At 43.9% G+C, this 22,885-nt stretch overlaps 1 protein-coding gene across 5 annotated transcripts; it reads right to left on the bottom strand.

The window, feature by feature from the left end:
• Positions 1 to 15,705: 15,705 nt before the first annotated feature.
• LOC136481906 (bifunctional dihydrofolate reductase-thymidylate synthase-like) lies at positions 15,706 to 22,015 on the bottom strand. Of its 5 annotated transcripts, XR_010764905.1 has the most exons (14): positions 21,948 to 21,995; positions 21,171 to 21,248; positions 20,224 to 20,750; positions 19,723 to 20,122; positions 19,605 to 19,649; positions 18,832 to 18,897; positions 18,063 to 18,124; positions 17,912 to 17,986; positions 17,656 to 17,821; positions 17,286 to 17,409; positions 16,786 to 16,892; positions 16,539 to 16,651; positions 16,154 to 16,359; positions 15,706 to 16,073 (listed from the first exon to the last, which is right to left on the bottom strand). XR_010764905.1 is itself a non-coding variant. In XM_066479184.1 (13 exons), the coding sequence occupies exons 2-12, from the start codon at positions 21,234 to 21,236 to the stop codon at positions 16,541 to 16,543; spliced, it is 1,749 nt and encodes a 582-aa protein (XP_066335281.1). In that variant the 5' UTR covers positions 21,237 to 21,248; positions 21,948 to 21,995; the 3' UTR covers positions 15,706 to 16,359; positions 16,539 to 16,540. The 5 variants fall into 5 exon arrangements, 4 of the variants coding, with proteins under 4 accessions (XP_066335281.1, XP_066335283.1, XP_066335282.1 ...); XM_066479184.1 differs by having other exon boundaries at positions 15,706 to 16,359; XM_066479186.1 differs by having other exon boundaries at positions 15,706 to 16,310.
• Positions 22,016 to 22,885: the final 870 nt, after the last annotated feature.

Genomic DNA, 22,885 nt, shown 5'->3' with positions numbered 1-22,885 from the left:
CGCACGGGAAGTACTCATGGTTCGATGTCCTCGATCACCATTAAATCCCCCAGAAGCACCCGATGTTAGGTCATCAGATGAATCAGAATCCAACATATCACCCTTTGCCTAGGGCTACGATGGAGAAACTAAGAGTCAGAAACAAGCTAGAGAAAGGAAAAACAAGTTGAAGCAAGGGCACCAACACCGTGCTAGGCAGCGCAGGGAAGCCTAGATCAGATACGAGTCAGATTTGGCTGAATACGACAGAAGAAAATCACAACAAGAAGTTGAAGGAAGACGCACGGCAAATACGCCTTACGATAAGATTCGAGAAGCATTAGAAGAACTCAGAGCAACTTCACATCCCGGCGAGAAGTATGAACAGCTCCAGGACTTGCTCTGGTCGACGATCCCGAGAACACATGAAGAGAGAGCCCAATCAAGACTACCCACTAGATCAACAACCCACAGGCAAGTAGATCAAAATCAAAGGAAGTTCGCTTTCGAAAGACTTGGGCCAGGTGGAAGCCATAATGGAGAAAGTAGGAAGGAACATAATCAAGGCCACCAATTTGAACAACCAAGAAAGACCAGGAGTAGGGTGCCTACCCAGACAGCCTCGCAGAATTATTCCCATCAAAACAACAATTGGCAAGAAGGAGGTGCTGAATCAGAATACCAAGAAGCCGGGACGCACGATAGATTCCCCTATTTCGCAAGCAGACTAGCTTCAATACGACTACCTCACAAATTCAAACCATCCAATCACTCCAAGTATGATGGCAAGACTGAACCAAGGCAATGGCTCAGAATATACTCGCAATCGATTGAACTAGCCGGTGGAGATGACAACATCAAAACTTTGTTTTTTCCCATGGCCCTCGAAACTATGCCCCTCTAATGGTTCGATAAATTGAACCTAGGGTCGATCAGAAATTGGGAGGACTTGCAAAGAGCTTTTTGTGAAAATTTCGCAGAAATCATTACACACCCAATCACTCATGCAGAACTAAAAGGACTCAAGCAAAAGGGAGGTGAAAGTCTCAGAAATTACTATCGATGATTTGGCGAACTACGGGCTCAAGTGCATGACATCACCGAACGAGAAGTAATTGAAGCTTTCTCTCATGGAATCATGGCTAGGTGGCAATTTCAAGACTTCTACAAAGAAAATCTAAGAAACAATGAAGAATTCAGACGAACAGTAGAAAAGATGATTACTGTAGAAGAAAAAACACGAGAGAGGTTCCCGGATAGAAGCAACCAGGACAACCCAGACAAGCAAAATCATCGAAATAGTAGACATCAAGAAAGAAAACGTAGACCAGACAATACCGTGGCAATGGCTGACAAATCAAAGAAGTTTTCCAAACCCAGAAGATATGATGACATTGAAAACATACGTTGCCCATTGCACCCTAATGGGAGGCACACCATCGGAAATTGCTACACTTTCAATGATCGATACACAAGAAAAGATAGTAAGGAGAACACCAAAGAGGACAATCAGAAAAAAGATGAAGACAACCACGAGGACAAAGGATTCCAAAAACCCAGGGGAACGGTAGCAGTGATCTTCTCAGGTGCTCCAGATTGCAAAAGCAAACATCAAGAAAAACTAGCACTACGGACTATCATGACAGCAGAACTGGCTACACCAAGATATCTCAATTGGTCACAGTATCCTATCCAATTTACCAGAGAAGACCAATGGACTAGCGTGGAAAACGCAGGCCATTATCCACTGGTTCTAGATCCAACTTTTGCTGGTATGACTGTCACCAAAGTACTAATCGACGGGGGAGCCGAACTCAACATCATCTTTTCAGAAACACTAAGGAAGATGGGACTACAACTCGCCGAGATGATTACACCAACAAGTACACCTTTTTACGGCATAGTACCAGGCAAGGCAGCCATGCCACTCGGACAAATTACTTTACCCGTTACTTTTGGAACTCCTTCGAACTACCGAACAGAGTTTATCAAATTTGAGGTCGCAGACTTCGATTCGTCATATCATGCAATCCTCGGACGCCCAGCACTGGCAAAATTCATGGCAATACCATATTATCCGTACTTACTGCTTAAGATGCCAGGACCCAACGGTATCCTTTCTCTTCGAAGTGATTTGAAGCGTGCTTTTGACTGCGACGTTCAGGCAATCCAAATTGCAGCCAAAGCACAAGCCGACAATGGAAGAAAAGAAATAGCCACAATTGCTGCAGAGATGAGCCAAGAAGAATTAGAAATACTGGCTAAAAAGCCCAGCATCATCACACCACCAAAAGAAGCCGACGTTAAGCAAATCGACTTGGGCACTGGCGATACCTCCAAGACAGCAACCATCAGTACTCACCTCTCGGCAAAATAGGAACTCATGCTCACCAACTTTCTTCGGGACAACAAAGATATCTTCGCTTAGAAGCCGGCCGACATGCCAGGTGTCCCAAGAGAGTTGGCTGAGCACAGAATTGATGTTAATGAAAGCTCCAAGCCTGTAAAGCAACGGCTACGACGATTCTCACCCGACAAAAAGGCAGCGATTAAAAAGGAAATCACAAAACTGATGGCAGCCGGATTCATTAGAGAAATCCTTCATCCAGACTGGCTAGCAAACCCGGTCCTTGTGCAGAAGAAGAACACGGATGAGTGGCGCATGTGCGTCGACTACACAGATCTCAACAAACATTGCCCAAAAGATCCATTTGGGCTACCATGCATTGACCAGCTAGTTGACTCAACAGCAGGGTCTGCACTATTATCCTTTCTCGATTGCTATTCAGGGTATCACTAGATCGCATTAAAAGAACAAGACTAGAGCAAGACGTCTTTCATTACTCCGTTCGGTGTTTACTGTTACAAGACCATGTCGTTTGGACTAAAGAATGCTGGCGCCACATACCAAAGAGCTATCCAAACTTGCCTTGGGGATCAAATCGGTGAAAATGTGGAGGCATACGTGGATGATGTAGTGGTGAAAACAAAGAACCCAGACACTCTGATTGAAGATTTAAAGCAAACCTTCGAAAACTTGAAGAGATGGAGATGGAAGTTGAACCCAAATAAATGTGTATTCGGAGTTCCCTCAGGACAACTACTTGGATTTTTGGTCAGTCAGCGCGGGATTGAAACCAGCACCAAGCAAATTCGAGCTATAACAGAAATGGGCCCACCTAGAAGTATCAAAGATGTGTAGAAACTAACAGGATGCATGGCGGCCCTCAACCGTTTCATATCAAGACTCGGCGAAAAGGGGTTACCTTTCTTTAAACTACTAAAGAAGACAGACAAGTTCGAGTGGACAAAAGAGGCCGACAAAGCTTTCAAAAAACTTAAAGAATACCTCACCTCATCGCCTGTCCTGACACCTCCAAAGAAAGACGAAGATATGATGCTATATATTACGGCGACTTCTACCGTGATCAGCACGGCGATAATCATAGAAAGAGAAGAACAAGGGCGTGTGTATAAAGTGCAACGTCCCATATACTACATCAGCGAAGTACTATCAAAATCTAAAATCCGATACCCGCATGTACAAAAACTACTCTATGCTCTACTTATCACCTCACGCAAGCTTCGCCACTATTTTGAAAGCCACAAGATTACCGTGGTGACAGATTTTCCACTCGGAGACATCCTACACAATAAAGATGCCACAGGGCGCATATCTAAGTGGGCAGTCGAGCTTGGTGCTCTCAATATCGATTTTACCCCACGCAAGGCAATCAAATCCCAAGCCCTTGCTGATTTTGTTGCCGAGTGGACAGAGATTCAACAACCTATATCAAATACCATCTTTGACCACTGGAAGATGTATTTTGACGGGTCACTCAAACTAGGCGGAGCCGATGCAGGCGTTCTTCTCATTTCTCCAGAAGGAAAACAACTCAAGTACGTCCTTTAGATATTATGGCAAGCTACAAATAACAAAGCAGAATATGAAGCCCTCATCCACGGGCTACGAGTGGCAATTACCCTCGGAATAAAGAGATTACTCATATACGGTGATTCAGCAGTAGTCATCAACCAAGTCAACAAAGATTGGGATTGCACCAAAGAAAACATGGGTGCTTACTGTGCTGAAATACGGAAACTTGAAAAACATTTCCAAGGATTAGAAATTCTACACGTCCTGCACGATTCCAATATTGCAGCAGATGTCCTCGCCAAGCTCGGATCAGACAGAGCGAAGGTTCCACCCGGCGTATTCATAGAAGAGCTATCTGTTCCCTCTATCAAACAACCCGGTGAAACAACCCATGAAATTCAGGCTAAAGGCGTTTAGATCTTGGTAATCAACACTTCATGGAGCCAAGTTTTCATCGACTATATCAAAGAAAATAAATTGCCAGCAGATAAAGCAGAAGCCACCCAAGTTGTTTGCAGAAGCAAAAACTACGTTCTAGTAGGAGATAGACTTTACAGAGGAGCAGCATCATCAGGAGTACTCCTAAAATGTGTCTCATTTGAAGAAGGCAAAGAGATCCTAGACGAAATACACTTAGGTTGCTGTGGAAATCATGCCGCTTCAAGAACACTGGTTGGCAAAGCATTTCGCACCAGATTCTACTGGCCAACCGCTTTGAAAGACGCAGAAGAACTTGTCAGAAAATGCAAAGGTTGCCAAATGTTTGCAAGACAAGCCCATGTGCCAGCTCACAATCTTATCTGCATCCCACCTGCTTGGCCTTTTTCCTGCTAGGGGCTGGATCAAGTAGGACCTCTGAAGAAAGCAAAAGGCGGCTTCGAGTACATCTTTGTAGCAATCGACAAGTTCATCAAGTGGATTGAATACAAACCACTCGTGAAATACAGCGCAGCCAAAGCAGTCGAGTTCATCCAAGACATTATGCACCGCTTCGGCATGCCCAATCAAATCATCACAGATCTAGGCTCCCCCTTCATAGCTATAGAATTCAAAAGCTGGGCACAAGACTATGGTTTCAGTATAGACTACGCATCTATTGCACATCCAGAAGCCAACGGACAAGTAGAAAGGGCTAATGGACTCATACTAGTCGGATTAAAACCAAGGTTATACGAAGAACTAGTGGACTATGGGTCCAAATGGATTGAAGAATTACCCAAAGTAGTATGGGGGCTATGAACTCAAATAAGCAGAGCAATAGGCTACTCACCCTTCTTCCTAGTTTACGGGTCAGAAGCCGTACTGCCTGTCGATTTGATCTAGACATCACCAAAGATAGAACAATACGAATGAAGGAGAAGCAGAACACACAAGAAGATTAGAACTCGATAGCTCAGAAGAAGTCAGAGTAAACACTACCCTCCAATCAGCCAGATACCTACAAGGTTTAAGATGACATTACAACAAGAGTACCCATCCTCGATCATTACAAGTCGGAGACTTAGTGCTAAGAAGGATACAAAAAACTGACGGACGACATAAGCTACTCAGTCCATGGGAAGGTCCGTTCATTGTCACAAAAGTCACCGGACCAGGCACATACAAGTTAATAACCAAAGATGGAAGAGAAGTCAACAATACATGGCACATCAGCTAGCTAAGAAGATTCTACGCGTAAAAACAACTCAAGAAAAAACAGATATGCAAGCCACAAGGGACCAACGTTCACAATCAACAAAGGACAATATTCCTCGACAACATATGTATTAGTTCATATTCATGATCAATAAAAATGATATTCATCCACAGCATGTCTTGTCATGACTTTCAATGAGTTGTTTTCACGAAACAAAAAGCAAAATGGCTGAAAACATGCCTGAGCATCCCGACCGAGAGCAAAATAGCTGAAAAGACGCTTGAGCCCGCCGATGAGGGTAGCTAAAAGCTAACACCCGAAACAAAAAGCAAAATGGCTGAAAACATGCCTGAGCATCCCGGCCGAGAGCAAAATAGCTGAAAAGACGCTTGAGCCCGCCGATGAGGGTAGTTAAAAGCTAACACCCGAAACAAAAAGCAAAATGGCTGAAAACATGCCTGAGCATCCCGGCTAAGAGCAAAATAGCTGAAAAGACGCTTGAGCTCGCTGATGAGGGTAGCTAAAAGCTAACACCCGAAACAAAAAGCAAAATGGCTGAAAACATGCCTGAGCATCCCGACCGAGAGCAAAATAGCTGAAAAGACGCTTGAGCCCGCCGATAAGGGTAGCTAAAAGCTAACACCTAAAACTAGTCGACCAAAATTAAGCTTAAAAAGACCCTCCAGCACTTCGTTCTGAAAAGCAAGAGGCTCGGGGGCTACATCCAGATAGGAATACTTTTTCCTCAGAAAAGCATAAGCGCCACTCAAGAAAGCACTCGGATGCTGAAGTTTGTCAAGGCAACATTCTAGGCCGAGTCGTTTTATATAGTGTAGACGAAAGGTTGTCAACACAAAGATCTACATCTAACAAGTCATAGCGTGGACAAAGCACTCGATGGATCACAAAAGAGGAAGAAAAGAAAAGTACTCGACAAATCGAGGGATTTCGTCAGGATAACGCACAGAGTTGTTTACAGAGCAGAGACGAAAACGGGACAAAGTACTCAGCAAGTCAAGTAACTCCGACCACACCTGGGCAAAGAATACATCAACGAAAATAAAGAATCTTCATTTGAAGAGGAGTGTAATATTACAAGAGGCTGGTCAATTGGATCAGGCATTGTCATCAGGAAGGGAAATATCAATATTAAGACTGTCTACAACCCTACTGGCTAAATCTTCGACCTTAGGCTCCATCCTCTCAATGGCATCAAGGTATTCTTGGCTATTAGCTTCCTCTGCTATCTTGGACAGAGGCGCCTCTAGAGCAAGGACCCGGACCTGGGCCAGCACATTCTTGGTACATACTTGAGCGCACTTCTTCACGAACTCTTGGAAACGAGTCAGAATCCGAGGAATGAACTGAGCCCAAGATTGCCCGTCATCCGCTGGAGTCCGAAGAACATCAGCTACTGAATGAAAGGATTTCCACAAAATGTTCCAATTTTCAGTAGCCGTCGCCAGCTTCCCAGACAAGTCTTCAATAGTTTTTGGGCCTGCACAAGATCTTTATCAGCTCCACGCCTGATCAACTTAGCAAGTGTAAGTTCTTCTTCAGCATGAGTAATTACCTCCTCAGCCTTGTTATGACTTGTACGAACAAGAGTCTCCATTTCATCAATGCCCTCCGAGAGCTTTTTTCCTTCAACTCGGAGAGCTGGACAAGACACCAAATAACAAGTCAGCAGGAGGGAAAGGTTTGAATACTGAAAGAAACAAAGAGAACCCGGAATACCTTTACATTCTTTCTTCACGGCTTCCAAGCTCTTCATGGCCTCTGAGTTCTTTGAAGCCTCCCGGATAGCAGCATCTTTCTGTTTCTCCAACTCCTGGGCAATAGTGTCTCTCTGTTTCTCTACCTCTACCACCCGGGCACGGAGAGCCTTTTCCTCTTTTTGATGCGACTTACGCTCAGTCTCCAACTCGGCCTAGAGGAGGTCAAGGTCAGTCTTCAGAGAACTTACCTCAGAGGACAACTTCTTCTTGGTTTCAGACGAAAAGAAGAAGCTAGTATGGTCACGAGAGAAAGTCTAAACAATTAAAGAAAGAGAAAAATAAGGCGTAAGGACAAAGGCAAAACAAATGGCCTAAGAAAGAATCTCAGAAAAACTTACGTGAAGCTTCTCCCCGAAAGAAATCGTTGAGGACGCCAAGCTCCCCTAGGCTGCGGTCAGCTCCGATAGCCGATGGGTGGCATCGAACTGTTGCACCACATCATCGGTAAAAGAGGGACCGCCGGAAGCAAGAGAAGGGGAAGGAGAGGCCAGCTAGGGTGAAGAAGGAACGACCAAAGCAACCTCCCGGGAAGCCGAAGCCAATCCCTCAGAAGGACCCAACGCGATGGCCACAGTCACCTCCGAGGCAGCCAAGTCCGCAACTTCTCCAGGTAGCTCCGAAGCCCCCGCAACAACTTCACCAATAGTATGTTGCGAGTCCTAAGGCTCGGAACTCAATGGCACGGCGGAAGGCTGAGAAGAAGTCGATGAAGAAACGAGAGAAGACGAAAGACTAAAAATTGATAAAAGAAATCACCGATGAGAACCAGAAGAAGGAAGACAGAAGCAAAAGGATGAAGCTAGAATCTACTCACCCAGCCACTTTCTTCTTCGTGAAGCCAAAAGAAGGCCTCGCAGGGGGGACCACGACGGCGAAAACGTCCCCGCCACCCGACGACAGGAGCGGGATAGCAGATACCGGAGCCATGGAAGAAGCCGAGGCTGGAGCTGTGCAAGAACTCTGCACTGGAGGAGCAGTAGAGCTCGGTACCGAGGCTACCAAAGAACTCGACACCGGAGCTTCAGAAGAAGTCGGCGCGGGAGCCTCAGAAGAACTCATACCCGACGTCCGGTTACTTCAAAAAGTTCAAGACTAAAAATCAAGACAAAGAAGAGAAATTCAATGCAACAGGAATATGAAAACAACTCATCGCTGCATGATGAGGGGTACTTCATCATCCTCCTCTCCCTCAACCAAGGAAACCAGAGCACCTGCTGAAAAAAGAATAAAAAGTACTCGGTTCAAGAGAAAAACAGAAAAACAAAGGAACAAAGAGTATTAAATATGCTCACCTAAGAGCATGCTAGCAACAACTGGAGTACCTGAGGGACTACTTGGTTTACGAGACTTCTTGGAGACAGGCAGGCCAGATGAAGACCCATCCGTTCGCCCCCTCTTCGGGACACTACGAGGACCGTGAGGGACTAGACGAGGAACATATTCTTCATATACATCAACAAATCCGGAAAAAACTCCAGGAAGCGCTGTGGAGGTTGGGAACTTACTAGTTATAGAAGTTCCAGCAAGTTTATCCCCAGTCTCCGCATGGCAGGGAGAACATCAAGAGGGATCGGGTCAACAAAGTTCCGCCCAAGCTCCTACGAAAAAGGATAAAATAGCAAGACAAGGAAAAGCTAAGCAAAAATGGGTGCAGCAAGAGTACATAAAGTACCCAAACAAAGAGGTAAACAACTCACAGCTGGGGGTAGGTTGTTGGTAGAGAACTCAGAGATAGCAGGCGGAACAACGCTCACTCCTTTCAGCATCTTCTGAAGACGCTCGAGTACCTCCTCATCGGTCAGCTCAAGAGCTGGGACCATGCATGAAGGATCCTTGGCCCCAGAATACTCAAAGCCAAGGTAACAACCAGATGGATGTACTTTTTCTTCAGAAAAGCACTCACCACTCGAAGATCCCAAGAAGCGATACAAGGTTTCACTCCAGAAAGCACTCGGATGATGTTTGTTCCTACTCAACAAGACCTGAAGGAGCAAAACGAGACTTTTAGAGCTCAACCATGAAGTGCTCGGGGGCTTGTCGATGCGGGACCCATAGGATACCCCGCAAGAGAGAGAGAAGATCTAGTCTAACTAGGATTCTTCCCATGTAATCTTAGTAGTAGTACTATTCAGTAATCCTACTAGGAACTCTCATTGTAAACCGACTAGGACTCTGGCTTCCTGACTATATAAAGGAGGGCAGGGCTTCTGGGAAAGAGGACAATAGAACAATAATTGTATGATACTTCATAATCAATCCAACGTAGAGTCTAACGTCGGCTGGATGTAGGACTGTTACTCGATCAACGATCGAGGGTCCGAACCAGGATAAGTCGTTTGTCTCTTGCGTTCACCATCGAGTTCTGCATACGCTAAAGCTCGAACATACTGCCTTGGGTACCCCCATGGCAGGCTATCGGTGGTAAAACATCGACACCGTGGTAGCCCCACAGTTCACTCCACTTCAGACGGGCTTCACACCAGAGCAGTCTTCCTCGCTATTCGTGCCTAACATGTCAGTCTCTAGGAGTCTTGGAGCATCCTTCAACGAGTTGACCGGCATGCCTACTCCGCCTCATATGCATACCACTGGTCCGTCTACAGCAGCTCTAGTTGCAGTGACTACTCAGAGGCTCCCCTCGTCTGTCGCCTAGTCAGATCCTACAACAGACATACTAGCAGCTTCATAGGTAGCACCAGCCCCAGCTCAGACCCAGACCGCTTCAGCGACACTTCCTGCCACAGAGGGTCAGTCAGTTCAGAGCTCAGGGTCAGATGATGATGGTGCCCAGTTCTAGCTTGCCCCACGTTCTTCAGTGCTCGACTCATTCGCTGCAGCCCCACCGACCGACCCCTAGGTTTTGGTGTTTGACGCCAAAGGGAGAGAGGGTTCGAGTATGTAGACTCAGGGGGAGCGTCATTTAGGGGGAGCTAGTTATATAGTATTAGCTTATTATATACATTTGGAGTTTTATTTGTGTGATACACTATTACTTTTGCATTCGTGTGTTTACTTTCACGCATATTATTCTATCTATGTGATTGTGCTATCTATGTGATTGTGATATATGACATGTGTGCTTTCTACTATGCATGATTTAAATGTCATATCAATTGTGTCATGCTCATTTGCCTTTGCTTCCGTGTTTATACTCCGATGCAAATGAGCTATGTTAGTCGTACTCATGCTTAATTCACATCCTTTGAGTACATTGAGTTGGCTTGGGTCATATAAGCTTGCCTAACTCTTTTGTTCTTATCGACAAAAGCTTATATGAACCAAGCCTGTCAAAAACCTCACTCACTAACATACTTGAGGTAGTATTGTCATCAATCACCAAAAAGGGGGAGATTGAAAGCATCTAGGCCCCTAGTTGGATTTCGGTGATTAATGACAATACAAGATTACTATAACTAACGTGTGTTTTGCAGAGGCAAATAAAGTTAGGTCATGGTAATGGAGATCGATTGGGCAATCAAAGTTGTCATGCCACTACGATGGAAATCGTTTCGGTTTTCAAAGGATGGTCGACAAGGTTAAGGATGACTAGTTCTAAGTGTCGATTGGAGTTGGAAAGACACTTAGAGTAGTTTAGGACTTTGTTTTTCCTTTGGCCGTACTATTAAGGGGGGTATAGACGGGTAGCTTGACCTAGTTGAGTCTAGTGAGTTAGGTGTGGTGCATACTTATTAAAACTAGCTCTAGGTAGCTCCTATGAATGCCTAAGATCCTTTGGAGCAAACTTCATTCACAAATGATCGAGAGTTGGAAGTGAATGGAGGGTCAAATACTTACCGGACGCTGGCTCCGGTGCGACCGGACGCTGGCCGCAGGGTCCAGTCAGTTCATTTGACCGAGGAGAACAAGTCTGGTGTGACCGGACGTTGGAAGGTCAATGTGACCGGACGCTGAGGGCCAGCGTCCGGTCGACTCCAGTAAGGGTCCAGACTTGAGAAAGTATGACCGGACGCGTCTGGTCAGTGCTGACCGGACCCTGAGTATCTATCGTCCGGTTGAGTACAGTAAGCATCCAAGAGCGACCGAACGCGTCCGGTCATTACTGACCGGACCCTGATAGTGTCCGGTCATCACTTGAAAACTGTTGCGCGGGTTGAACTGACCGGAGCGTCCGGTCAAAATGATCGGAGCGTCCGGTCATCCCGCAGAAGCTCATAATTGTTTGTTTTTTAGGCTGCCTTATAAATAGAAGCTCCACTCGTGTGTGGAGATACTTTTGCTCATTCCAACAGCTGAGAAACACGTTTGTGAGTGCCAAGAAGAGCAAGGTCCTAGTGAGGTGTTTGTGATTTGAGAATCCAAGAGTGAAACCTCATTAGTGAATCAAGAGTAGACAAGTGTGCATCCATCTTCTCATTAGGCTTTGCGTGGTCAAGTGAGAGTTCGTGCTTGTTACTCTTGGTGATCGCCATCACCAAGACAGCTTGGTGGTGATTGGGAGCTTGGTGATCACCCGATGGAGCTTGTGGGTGACCCAACTCAAGTTGTGAGCGGCTTTGGGTGATTCATCGCGACGGAGTGTCGAAGAATCAACCCGTAGAGAGCACTTGATCCTTGCGCGGATCAAGGGGGAGCTACACCCTTGCGCGGGTGCTCTAACAAGAACTAGTGGAGAGTGACGACTCTTCGATACCTCGACAAAACATCGCCGCGTTCCTCTCTCCATTTACTTTGAGCATTTACTTTAAGTATTTACTTTGAGCAATTCAATACTTGTCTTTACATTCATAGAATTGCTATGCTAGAGTAAGTTTGAAACATAGGTTGCAAGTCTTTTGTGCGTTAATTTGATAGAAACACTCTTCTAGGCATAAGGGGTTAATTGGGCTATCCGTAGGATTTGATTATTGCAAGAGAATTTAGAATTAGGCCAATTCACCCCCTCCTCTTGGGCATCTTGATCCTTTCAGCCTACATCACCTCAATTCTAGGAGCAAAGCTAGAGGACTATGTAGATGACTGCTACTTAGTTGAGAAGTTCAGAGCTGCATATGGAGGTGTGATCCCATCCATTCCAGACAAGTCCATGTGGCCCAAAGCCACACATGGATTTTTTATGCACCCTCCTCTATTGAAGTCCACATCTGGAAGAAGCAAGAACAAGCACAAAGGAGCACTATGAGGTAGCAGGAAGAAGATAAAGAGGCATGAGTGCCCTATATGTCATCAGTTAGGGCACCACTGGTACACCTGCAAAAATGGTGATCCAGCAGACATAGCTGCAATGGAACAGCAAAGGTAAACATCATGACTTGTTTCATCAAGCTCTTTCATCACATTGTAATATTGGCTAACTTTTGCTTTATGTTGCCTATAGGGGTCTCCCAAAGAAGAGGCAGAAGAAAGCAGCTTTAGCCAACACAGAGACAAGCATTGTTGTTACTAGACAATCTGTTGGGATGGTTTACCCACCAAATGAGGCTGTGGATAATGCAGTACCCTAGAAAAGGAAGAGGAAGACTTCATCTGCATCAAGTGTCAAGAAAAGCAAGGCCTCATCTACAAGTGCATCAGCTTCAACTGGTAGGTATGGTTGTATGCATCTTTTTCATTTCATTGGTACTACTTTGTGACTGTTTGTTTACTTCATGAAGATCTGGAACTGGATCCAATGAACCTGTTCCTCTTCAAACTGTGTTTCTAGCCCCTAACCCTACCAGCACTAAAGCAACAGGCAGTGCCACAGTGATGGCACCACTGAAGGAGTAGGAGTTTGTCCAGTTTGCCAGTCCTCCAAGGAAGAAAATTGCTGTCAAGAAGAAGCTTACACCAAGGAAGGATGTATGCTGGGTTGCAGCTGACCCTTCTAGCCCAGCTACAAATACCAGAGGCAAGAAGAACCTACAGCTTGGTTAAAGCACAGGTGACTCATCAATGGCCTTTTGCTTGGTAAACCTGAGAACATGTTGGTGATGAAAACTTGTCTTTTTGTGGGATGAAAACTTGTTGGAAAACTTGGTTAAAGCATAGGTTTTTGCTTTGTTGAAAACCTAAGACAATGTTTGTGATGTGATGATTTCCTGTGATGTAATGTTGGTGAAATGAACTGAACTGAACAATGTTGGTGATGATTTCCTGTGATGTTATGTAATGTTTGGACAAGTTAATGCTAGTTTCATCCAGTTTGGACTAATTTGATGTTGTTGATGTCATTTTGGTTCATGGTTAAGCATTGTTGTGGTCTAAAATGCCATTGCAACCTTCATTCATTGATTGTTCATCCATACATGCATAAACATACAATGGCAAACACACACACCCCTACTTCTTCATTATTGCATACATGGCAAGAAATATTGCAAGATAGACCAGCTTCTCAATCCATTTAAGTTGCTGCATAACCCCATCTGCCCTGTCTTGAACTCCACCTCTGCCAGCAGCCTGGAAAGCTTCATTCATGTTGGCCACTTGAGCTAAAGCTGTTGTAGGTGCTGCTGCCACTGCCTGCATAGCCACTGGATCCATTGCCTGTATAGGCAAAGGAGTAGCATAGCCAGCCTGTGATGGAGTGACATCCATCTCATCCTCCCACCTCCAGAATTGGCACCCACCAGCCTGGGCACCAGATTATTAGAAGAGCGCTCTTATTAGAACCACTAGTACAGATTAGAAGAACAAGAGCATAGCATGAACAAAGAAGAGAGATAAACCGAGAAGTAGGGACACTTGTGGAAGACACGACTGGTGTTCTTCTCTGTCCTCGCGGTGAAGCGATTGGCCAGCACTCTACAGTTGGGGCAAAAAACGCGCCTAGTGAGCCGCCTCTCATAAGAGCTTGAACCTTCAGACATGGCCATGGAGAGGAGAGGGATTGAGTGGACAGAGAGGTGAGTGGGAATGGAAGGGAAGGGGTGGCTATATATAGAGCAGGGCAAGTTGGCGCCAAGGCCAACCTTGTTGGCGCCAAAAGCCATCAGGTTGCCGCTCAGCAGGCAGTGGCACATGAGAAACAAAAGTTCCAGGGGCATTCAAGTCCTTTGCCACCCACATTTCACACCGTTAGTACTGCAAATAGACAGAATGTCGTGAGAGAGAAAAGTTTTTCGAGCTTGGACACTGACGATAGATCGAACTTTTTAGGGACATAGACGATTAGACCATCTTTTTTAATGGCATACAAGTAAAAGACTCCATTGTTTTTGTCCACAACACACCACACCCAGTTAAAGGACCATCTTGCCCTTGACTCTTTCCCCGTCCCTCCCCTTCCACTCATTTCTCAAGAATAGATTCCTTTTGATCCATCTACAACTGTGCTAGGTATTAAGTTAGTGGACTGAGAAGTTTTGTTGATTAAACTTTATCAAAATTTTCTGTCACTTTCCACATTTTTTTTTGTTAATCACGAATTTGTGTTATGTAGGAAACAAGCGCCTCAGGAAAATGATCACCTATGCACCAATAGAACAGGCCACATCAAATCTTTAGATTGATAAATCTCTTTCATCCAAGTTGAGCTGTTGTCTTTATTTTTTAAGTGTAAATTAGACTATTATTTTCAAAGGTGACAAGCATTCCAGTCAAGAACAACTCTAGAAGCCTTATAAAATCTGTGCTGCTCATACGTTTTATACTCTCCTTCTCCACTTATAAAAACAAGCCGATGACGGATCTTTTGATGAAAAAAAATAGAACAGTGACTTCTTGTTAAGTCGGACTGCAGTAGCAACAACGTGCCGCCCTCAATTGGAATCAAGAGTTCTTGCTGACGTACTGTACCACTCCTTATATAGCAATCAGCAAATCAAAGTTGGCCCGGCAAAAGTCACGCTTGCTCGTATACGATCGTGGATTATAAACTAGAACAGTATTTCTCTCACACTAAATCAGCTAAATCAGCCAGCAGTAAATAATCCACGATCGTTTACGACGAAACGACTTTTGCCCAACCAACTGGGCAAGAACTCAACTTTGATTCGCTGCACATGTGGAGAAGACAAGGAACCCAACTTTGATTTGCTTATTGCTATACAGGCTCCGAATCTCCACGGGAAGTGCTAGGAGCGATGTAAAGGCTCGTGGCTCCCGCCGAGAGGAACCAGGAATCCAAGCCTGATCAAACTTGACTCATCAAGAAAAAGAAAACCAGTGAAACAGCGAGGTCAGCTCTACAAACTTGCTAGGGCCGCATCATCCTACTCTTTCAGCATCTTCGAGCTCAACTGACTGCACAGTTGCAGGATTACTAATGCTGACGAGCTGCACCTGCACCGCACGGCTCCAAATCGAACACCGTCGCTGCAAGTGAAGCACTTGAACCCGTCTTCGTCATGCACAGCTCTGTACTTTCTACACCCCAGCAGCACAGCACAAGAAAAATGCAGCAGATTGGACTCTTAAAAACCTACCAGAAAGCCGTTATGTTGCGCCCAAACTGGAAACTGAAATAATCAGGGCACGCAAATAAGGCAACCGGATACCAAACAGTACGGAGCTCTACCAGGTACACAGCAATTTCGGTTACATGATTCTCACGTGGCAGTGGTGCAAACGTCACAGCCTCACAGGGGCACACACCAGTAGGCCCTTGCAACAGGGTATGCCCAGATCATCTCACTCGCAATCGAGTCATCAACTCGCTCCAGATAAAAGGGAGCCGGTTTTGTAAAGTTCACTTAGCAACCAGAGTACACAATCACGACTAATAAGGGGAGAAACGTCTCCCACAGAACATTCAGCACCATCACCAAAAACAAGCAGTGCGATGTCCAGTTAATTTTTATGTAGTACCAGTCCGACTGATTTCACCCACCGAGTCCAAAGGCTGGGGCTCCAGCTAAGCCACCTGTAAAAATTAATAGAGCAAAACGTGAAGCAACTAAAAAAAAAATTAGAGCCTATATGCATTTAGTTCAAAGGGTAGGCCTGGTGCAGTGGTGAGATCTGTCTCACTGAGTCACCAGGTCGCAGGTTCGAAGCAGCCTCTCCGCAGATTTGCGGGTGGAAGGCTTGCCTTGGTTTTTCCCTTCCCCAGACCCCACTCATGTGGGAGCCTCCGGCTATATGCATTTAGTTCAAGACTCTGCAGTGGCATATCGATGAAAAGACCAGTGCATGGTCCCAGCACAAAACTGATGATATCAGGGACAAAAAGAGCAGTATCATTGTGATTGACAGATAAGGTTAATCTCAGCAAAATGCATACTAACAGCCAGCACTAGATCTCTGTTTTGTGCCAGCGAGCAAGTAAAACTTGTAATGACCAAAGATAAGGACAATCCACCAGGAGAAATGATAGAAAATATATTACCATTACACTGCCATTTTCATCTCTATCTTCTGGTGAGGATCATAGCCAACCAGCTTGAAGTCTGATGCCATGAAAGAATCTATATTCTTTTTTGAAGGATTTATCTTCAAAATCTGCACATAAGGCCCCACATAGAACTTAGAAGATGCATGGTCACAGAAAGTAAACAAAAAGAAACATCGAAGCATTAGTTTATATATGCAGATTTCATATTTTTGATAAAATAGTTCTATTAGGAGTGGCTCACTGGAAATGGTTTAGGCATCTTCTGAATTTGCTCCTCCAGAGCTCGAACATGAGTTCTATAGACATGAGCATCCCCTATAACATGGACAAAATCTCCAAGAGAAAGATCTTGCAAGATTAAGACACAAAGGGTTAATGTTAAGACATAAAGGGTTAGAGTTGAAAAACAGACTACTAGCTTCTATCAGTTAGATACAAGAAACATCAAAAGAAACAAAGGGACAACATACAAGATGGCATCACAAATCCAACAAATTATTCACAAGTTGTTACAAAAATATCTAGAATATAGCCCCAAGACTTGTGTGTGTGGTATGACAAACATGGAAGATTTGTTGCTACACCTAAAAAAGAAAAATCAAAGTGCGGAATAAATGGTTCCAAATGAAACTAGTCTAAACTAGAACACTGATATACAGTACATCCAATAAGGTTTGTATTAAGGTGCACAATAAACATTGCACTAAGTGGAAATATTACAGTAAGGCATTAAGAACCTACCACAAACTTGAGCGATCATGTATGTCAGAAGAGAATATGATGCGATGTTGAATGGAACACCAAGCCCCATGTCTGCAGAGCGTTGATACATCTGACAGGATAGGTCCCCGTTTTCGACGTAAAACTGGAAGGTGAGGTTGAATGCAAATGTTGTTAGTTGACAAAATTATCAAAAATAAGATGCAAGCAATGTTAAAAACATAATTATCAAGGAACAAATTTCTGTTCACCAATCTTCTGTAATTTAAAAGTAAAAAAAAAACTAATTTTCAACTTACAATGGATTAGTACAAGGGTGCCCATCATGGAAAAGTCAAAACAGGCCAATAGTTAACTCTAAACTTAAATCAAGCTGACAAATTATACTAACTTGTGCAAACATGTGGCAAGGAGGAAGAGCCATCTTCTTAAGATCTGAAGGATTCCACGCTGACAAAATTATCCGGCGGTCGTCAGGATTATTCTTGATCTTGTCAATCACATCCATTAGCTGATCAAAACCTTTTCCAGTATAGTCAGCATGCATGTCAGTGTATCTGTCAAATATGTCAACTTTATCAAAAAACATGAACACGAGAAAAGAAACTGTACGAGGAGAGGAGGGAAGGAGAGGTATGCAAGCTTACTCAGCACCAAAGTGACGCCATTGAAATCCATAAACTGGACCTAGATCACCTTCCTCCCTGTGTGCCAAGCCAACACTAGAAAAGATGGCCAGGTGGATTAGATATCAAGAACGGAGATATAATTTATTTGCAGCTTATATCCAATAGATACCTGTCAAGATACTCTCTTGAAGCATTGCCATCCCAGATATGAATACCCTTCTCTTGCAAAACCTACAAATTGAAGGGCGTGTTTAGAAAACAGGACCTTTCAAGAAATAGTTTAATCCACTCAAGATTTGGTGAAGAATTCTGTCATTTCTTTTTTCTCGAACACTCAGCAGAGCTGCACATCATTTCATTAAGGGCCTGTTCGGTTCCTAGGGTTCTGAGGTCAGGAATTGTTCTGGCCAGGAACACTTATCTAATTTATATACACTGCTCTCAACCAGGATCTATTCCTGCCCAGAACCACCCTAAACGAACGAGCCCTAAGGAAGAAAAGAGAGTACATAGGGAAGAGAATCCCCAAACAAAACACTGCACCGCATGTGCATGCGACCACACGCACACACACAAAGAATTCTGACATTTGAAAAGGACCTAAGTAAATAGTAATAGTGGCTTTCTGCCCCCCAAAAAACCCTAATAAGGTTGACATATGAACCAAACAGAAATGATACATGACCTTGGTACAAGTATTGTTGGAACTAACCCCTCAAAGAAAATGAGGGCAATCTGTTTCAAGTCCAATAGATAAGATTAAGGCATGTGAGTTGTGAATACACAGCATGGTTAAAGACCCCTCACAGCAGGTATCAAAACAGCATGGTCTTTAAGCATCATGGCATGTGAGTTGTGAATACAGATTAAGGCAAATACCTACAATAAATCAAAACATTGGCTAAAGACAGCACTAGACCCATTTTAATCCTGTGCACCTTTGCATTTGTTGAGCCACTGATGAACCAAAGGAGTTCTTCGACAACACCACGCCAAAATACCCTCTGTTAAAGAGCACATGTTATTGCATTAGTCAAGAAATGGTAGCTAAATATATAGTAACATAGTGCTTCAAACTTTCTTTTGAACTTTGGATTGGACTCTTGATGTTTAACAGATGGTGGCCTTAAGGCTCTCTATTCGCATGTTGAGGGGAATGTTTTACAGGTAAGCAGGTATGCATAAAAAAAGAGTTACAGAGTGGTAGAATGTTTGAAAAGAATGTTGCACTGGATCTACATATCTGTGTCTAGATAACAATAAATGTAGCACACAAGAGCTCTATTAATACAATGAACTGTAGGATAAAATGTACTCATGGTCTCGCACAATATGTCTATCTTAATAACATATCAATAAGTGTATAGCTATCTCAGATAAATAATAACTAAACTATAGTAGATGATTCAACAAAAACTGAGAATTCAGAAAAGAGAGTATGGGGGTCATAATAATAGAAGAAAATTAAACCAGCATCAACTTGATTGCAAATACTGTAATAAAAGAAAATGAAAGGACAGTACAAATTTAATAAACATGCATTTGAAAATTAACAAGCACAAAGCATTAAAGACATACAACTTTGTAAACACTGATTTGCCTTTGTTTCTTCTCACATATCATAAAAAAACTAAACAATTTGCAGCACATTCCTAATGCAAATTTTGACTCACTGTTAAATCTGAAAATTACAACATATATGTTTGCATACCTTTGTTGTCAGCAGAGGAAAATTTTTCCTTAAGTTGAACCGCATCTAATAAGAAAATGAATGACAAATTAGTTTTCCTGGTTGATCAAATTGAATATTCAAAGTTAAGGAGAAATACCTGACACCCAAATTTTGACAATGTTCCAGTTCCTGTCCTGTCATTTTTCTGAGCACCAGACCTTATAATATCTTCAACAAGATTGAGGTATTGATACTCCTCATGGCGGTCATATACCATCTTGGGGAGAAAAGAGAAATTCTCTATTTCGAATTTGTCATTCTTGGTATCAACCTCAGTTGAATCCTTGCCATTTGACTCATGAGTTTCTGCCACTGACTTTCTAACACGAACAAAAGTCACAAAAGAATGCCTAATGTTGCTCTCTACCACTGGGAAAGATGAATACCATGGCTGGAACACTGAGAAGTCAACTGGAGGGATGAAAGTGTCACACTCAATGCTCGACTGAATGTCAGTTAGATGGATAGCCTCACATGCAGGTCCATTAAGATATTCTCTACATAAAAATATTGCAGAAGGGTGAATAGCATTGCAACACAGTTACATGCAGCAACAGAATACATGTAAATATGCTGTTCCAAAAGGTAAATTACTCACCTCAGTACCTGCCCACCTCCTACAACAAAAACTTTCTCAATTGATAAGCAGTATGGAGTTGATGCTAGCAGTTCTAAGGCAGACTTCATACTTCCACATATAACAACATTCTCTACTGTTGCAAAATCAAAACTACCAGATCGAGTAAGTATGACATTCAAACGACCAGGCAATGGCCTTGACTTAACAGGAATGCTCTCCCATGTTTTCCTTCCCATTATAACTGCATTCTTCTTGGCAGGATCAGATGTAGTTAGTGTAAGCTCTTTGAAGAATTTAAGATCACCAAGAAGCTTCCATGGCAAGACCCCATCCTTCCCAATGCCCATGTCACGAGTGGCAGCAACAACAACCTGATAGTTCCTCTGAGGACCACTCTGTGAATCACCATTGGCCGGAGCTGCAGCCATTGCCATCAGTCGGGAATGACTAAAGTGGTATGGTCTTGATTTGGTGCTCAGGTACAGAAATTGAGGTTTTCTAAATTGAGAAATGGGTGAGCAAGCAGTGCTGGAAAATCTTGCAACCTGAATTTGAGGGAGCATTAGCTAAGCCAGCAATTTGATTAACCATTAAAAAAATAAAGTATACAGAAATATAATCATAATTGAACAACAAAGGCCCAGGATTTCCCAGTGTTCAATACAACCAACTGTAGGCAGATAAATTAAACTCTCAAGTACTTCTAAGAGTTCAATAAAAGAAACTGTATGCATTATGTTTTCTAAAAGTCAACTATTTTTCTTTAGAAAAGAAGCGGTACATAACAGAACCCTCACAAGTCTGAAAGTTTCTATAGAACAAGCATGTAGTTTCTACTGCAACTTGTTCAACAAAGTACAGTCCGCAACCTCTGTTGAGGCAAGAAACTGCATTTTGTCAGAACTCAAAAGCCTTTAGATGCAAAATGCTACCGCAATACAATACATTTCACTAGTAGTGTATACTTTGCATGCATGTCGAGAAAACCTAGAGATGTACGCTCCAGCTCTGAGCACCTCTGCAACTAACATCTGGATCCAGAACTACAAATAACAAACGTTATCTTGGTTGCAGCAAATGGAATAATATAAAACTGTTAAAAAAAAGAGGAAACAGAAAAGTGGCATGACATGTGGTTCCCAAAATGCTGAAACTATTATTACTATGTGACACAATCGCTTCAAACCAGTGTACATGATTACAAGTTTATTGTAAATTGTGGAAGGAGTCGGATTTTCAAAAAGGCCAAGTTACAATCAAATCAAACAGATAAAATAGAGCACACAATTCCCTTACTAGTATGTACTTAGCATGCAAGGGAGTAAGGGCATGACATTGCACCCCCTAACAATTAACAGTGAAGTATTGATAGCAGCAGCAACTACATTGGTTGGTGAGAACCAACAACAGCAATGAATTTGGTTGGTGTGAACCAACAAAAGCAATGAGTAGAACAGTTGGTGCAACACCTTGAACGATCAAAAAGGCAGGAAGAAGAAAAACTGAACCAACCAGACAAGCTTCCGGATTTCTAAAAAATGCAGGAATTTCTACTGCTATATATGCTGAGAGAACAACCTAGCTACAGGGGGGAAAAAGAGATCGAAGTTTTGCAGGCATAATACATGCATACTACACACTTGTAAATAGGTCAGATCAGATCGGAATACAAATAGCTTATACGTTAGGGTTTGGGCGCTCGGTTCCGCACAGCATGAACGGAAGAGGAGGGGTGGGGGTACCTGGTGGATGCTCGTCGCCGGCGAACTGGCGAAGGGCCCGAAGATGGGGACCTGGGCACCTGGCGTACGGCGGTCCCCCGACCCCCAGTCGTCGCCACCAGAGTAGACACAGAGAGCGCACTCGAGGGGCGGAACGGGACACGAGGGGGGGGGGGGGGGGGGGGGGGGGGGGGGGGCGAACTAAGGCTGGACGAAAATCTCGAAGCTCGTTAGCTCGCTCGGCCTCGCGGCTGGCTCGACTCGGCTCGGCTCGACTCGTTATGATAACAAGCCGAGCCGAGCCAAGATTTTAGCTCGTTAGCTATAACGAGCCAACTCGAGCCAGCTCGCGAGCCGCTCGTGAGCTAAACGAGCCAAGCTTCCAGGAAAAAAAGTATCAAAACTTGTATTAGTTTTTGTATTACTTCATGTCTTGCACTTTACAATTGACTGGTAACTGGTCTAGACCCTATAAATTGACTGGTAACTAGTCTAGATGCATTTCTTTTGTATTATTATTATTCTCAAACTTTAGATAAATGCAAATATTATATTTTGTGTATTTTTTATACCTGGCTCGCGAGCTTAACGAGCCAGCTCGAGCTTTTAACGAGCCGAGCCGAGCTAGCTTTCTGGCTCGTTAGGATAACGAGCCGAGCCGAGCTAGCTCATTATCTTAACGAGCCAGAACGAGCCGAGCCCAAACGAGCCGAGCCGGCTCATTATCCAGGGCTAGGAAGAACAAAAGGGGCAGGTCGGCGGCCTGCAGGGCAAAGGGCGAAGGGTCAGGCCGGCGCTGTATAGCTTTGTAACGCCTCCCTCTGTCTAGGCTATGGCCAGCAGCCCAACCGGCTACCCCACTTATTCCCTCCCTCTTTCTTACATACGGGCCTGAATGTCAGCTTTTCTCCTTCCTACGGACGGGAAACGCAGCAGTTGCCTACTTGTATGAGAGCATG

The sequence above is a fragment of the Miscanthus floridulus genome, chromosome 9, assembly GCF_019320115.1.
Source record: "Miscanthus floridulus cultivar M001 chromosome 9, ASM1932011v1, whole genome shotgun sequence".
In the NCBI taxonomy this organism is placed as follows: domain Eukaryota; kingdom Viridiplantae; phylum Streptophyta; class Magnoliopsida; order Poales; family Poaceae; genus Miscanthus; species Miscanthus floridulus.
Note: the sequence above shows the minus strand (reverse complement) of the source record. Positions and strands in the feature narration are given on the sequence as shown.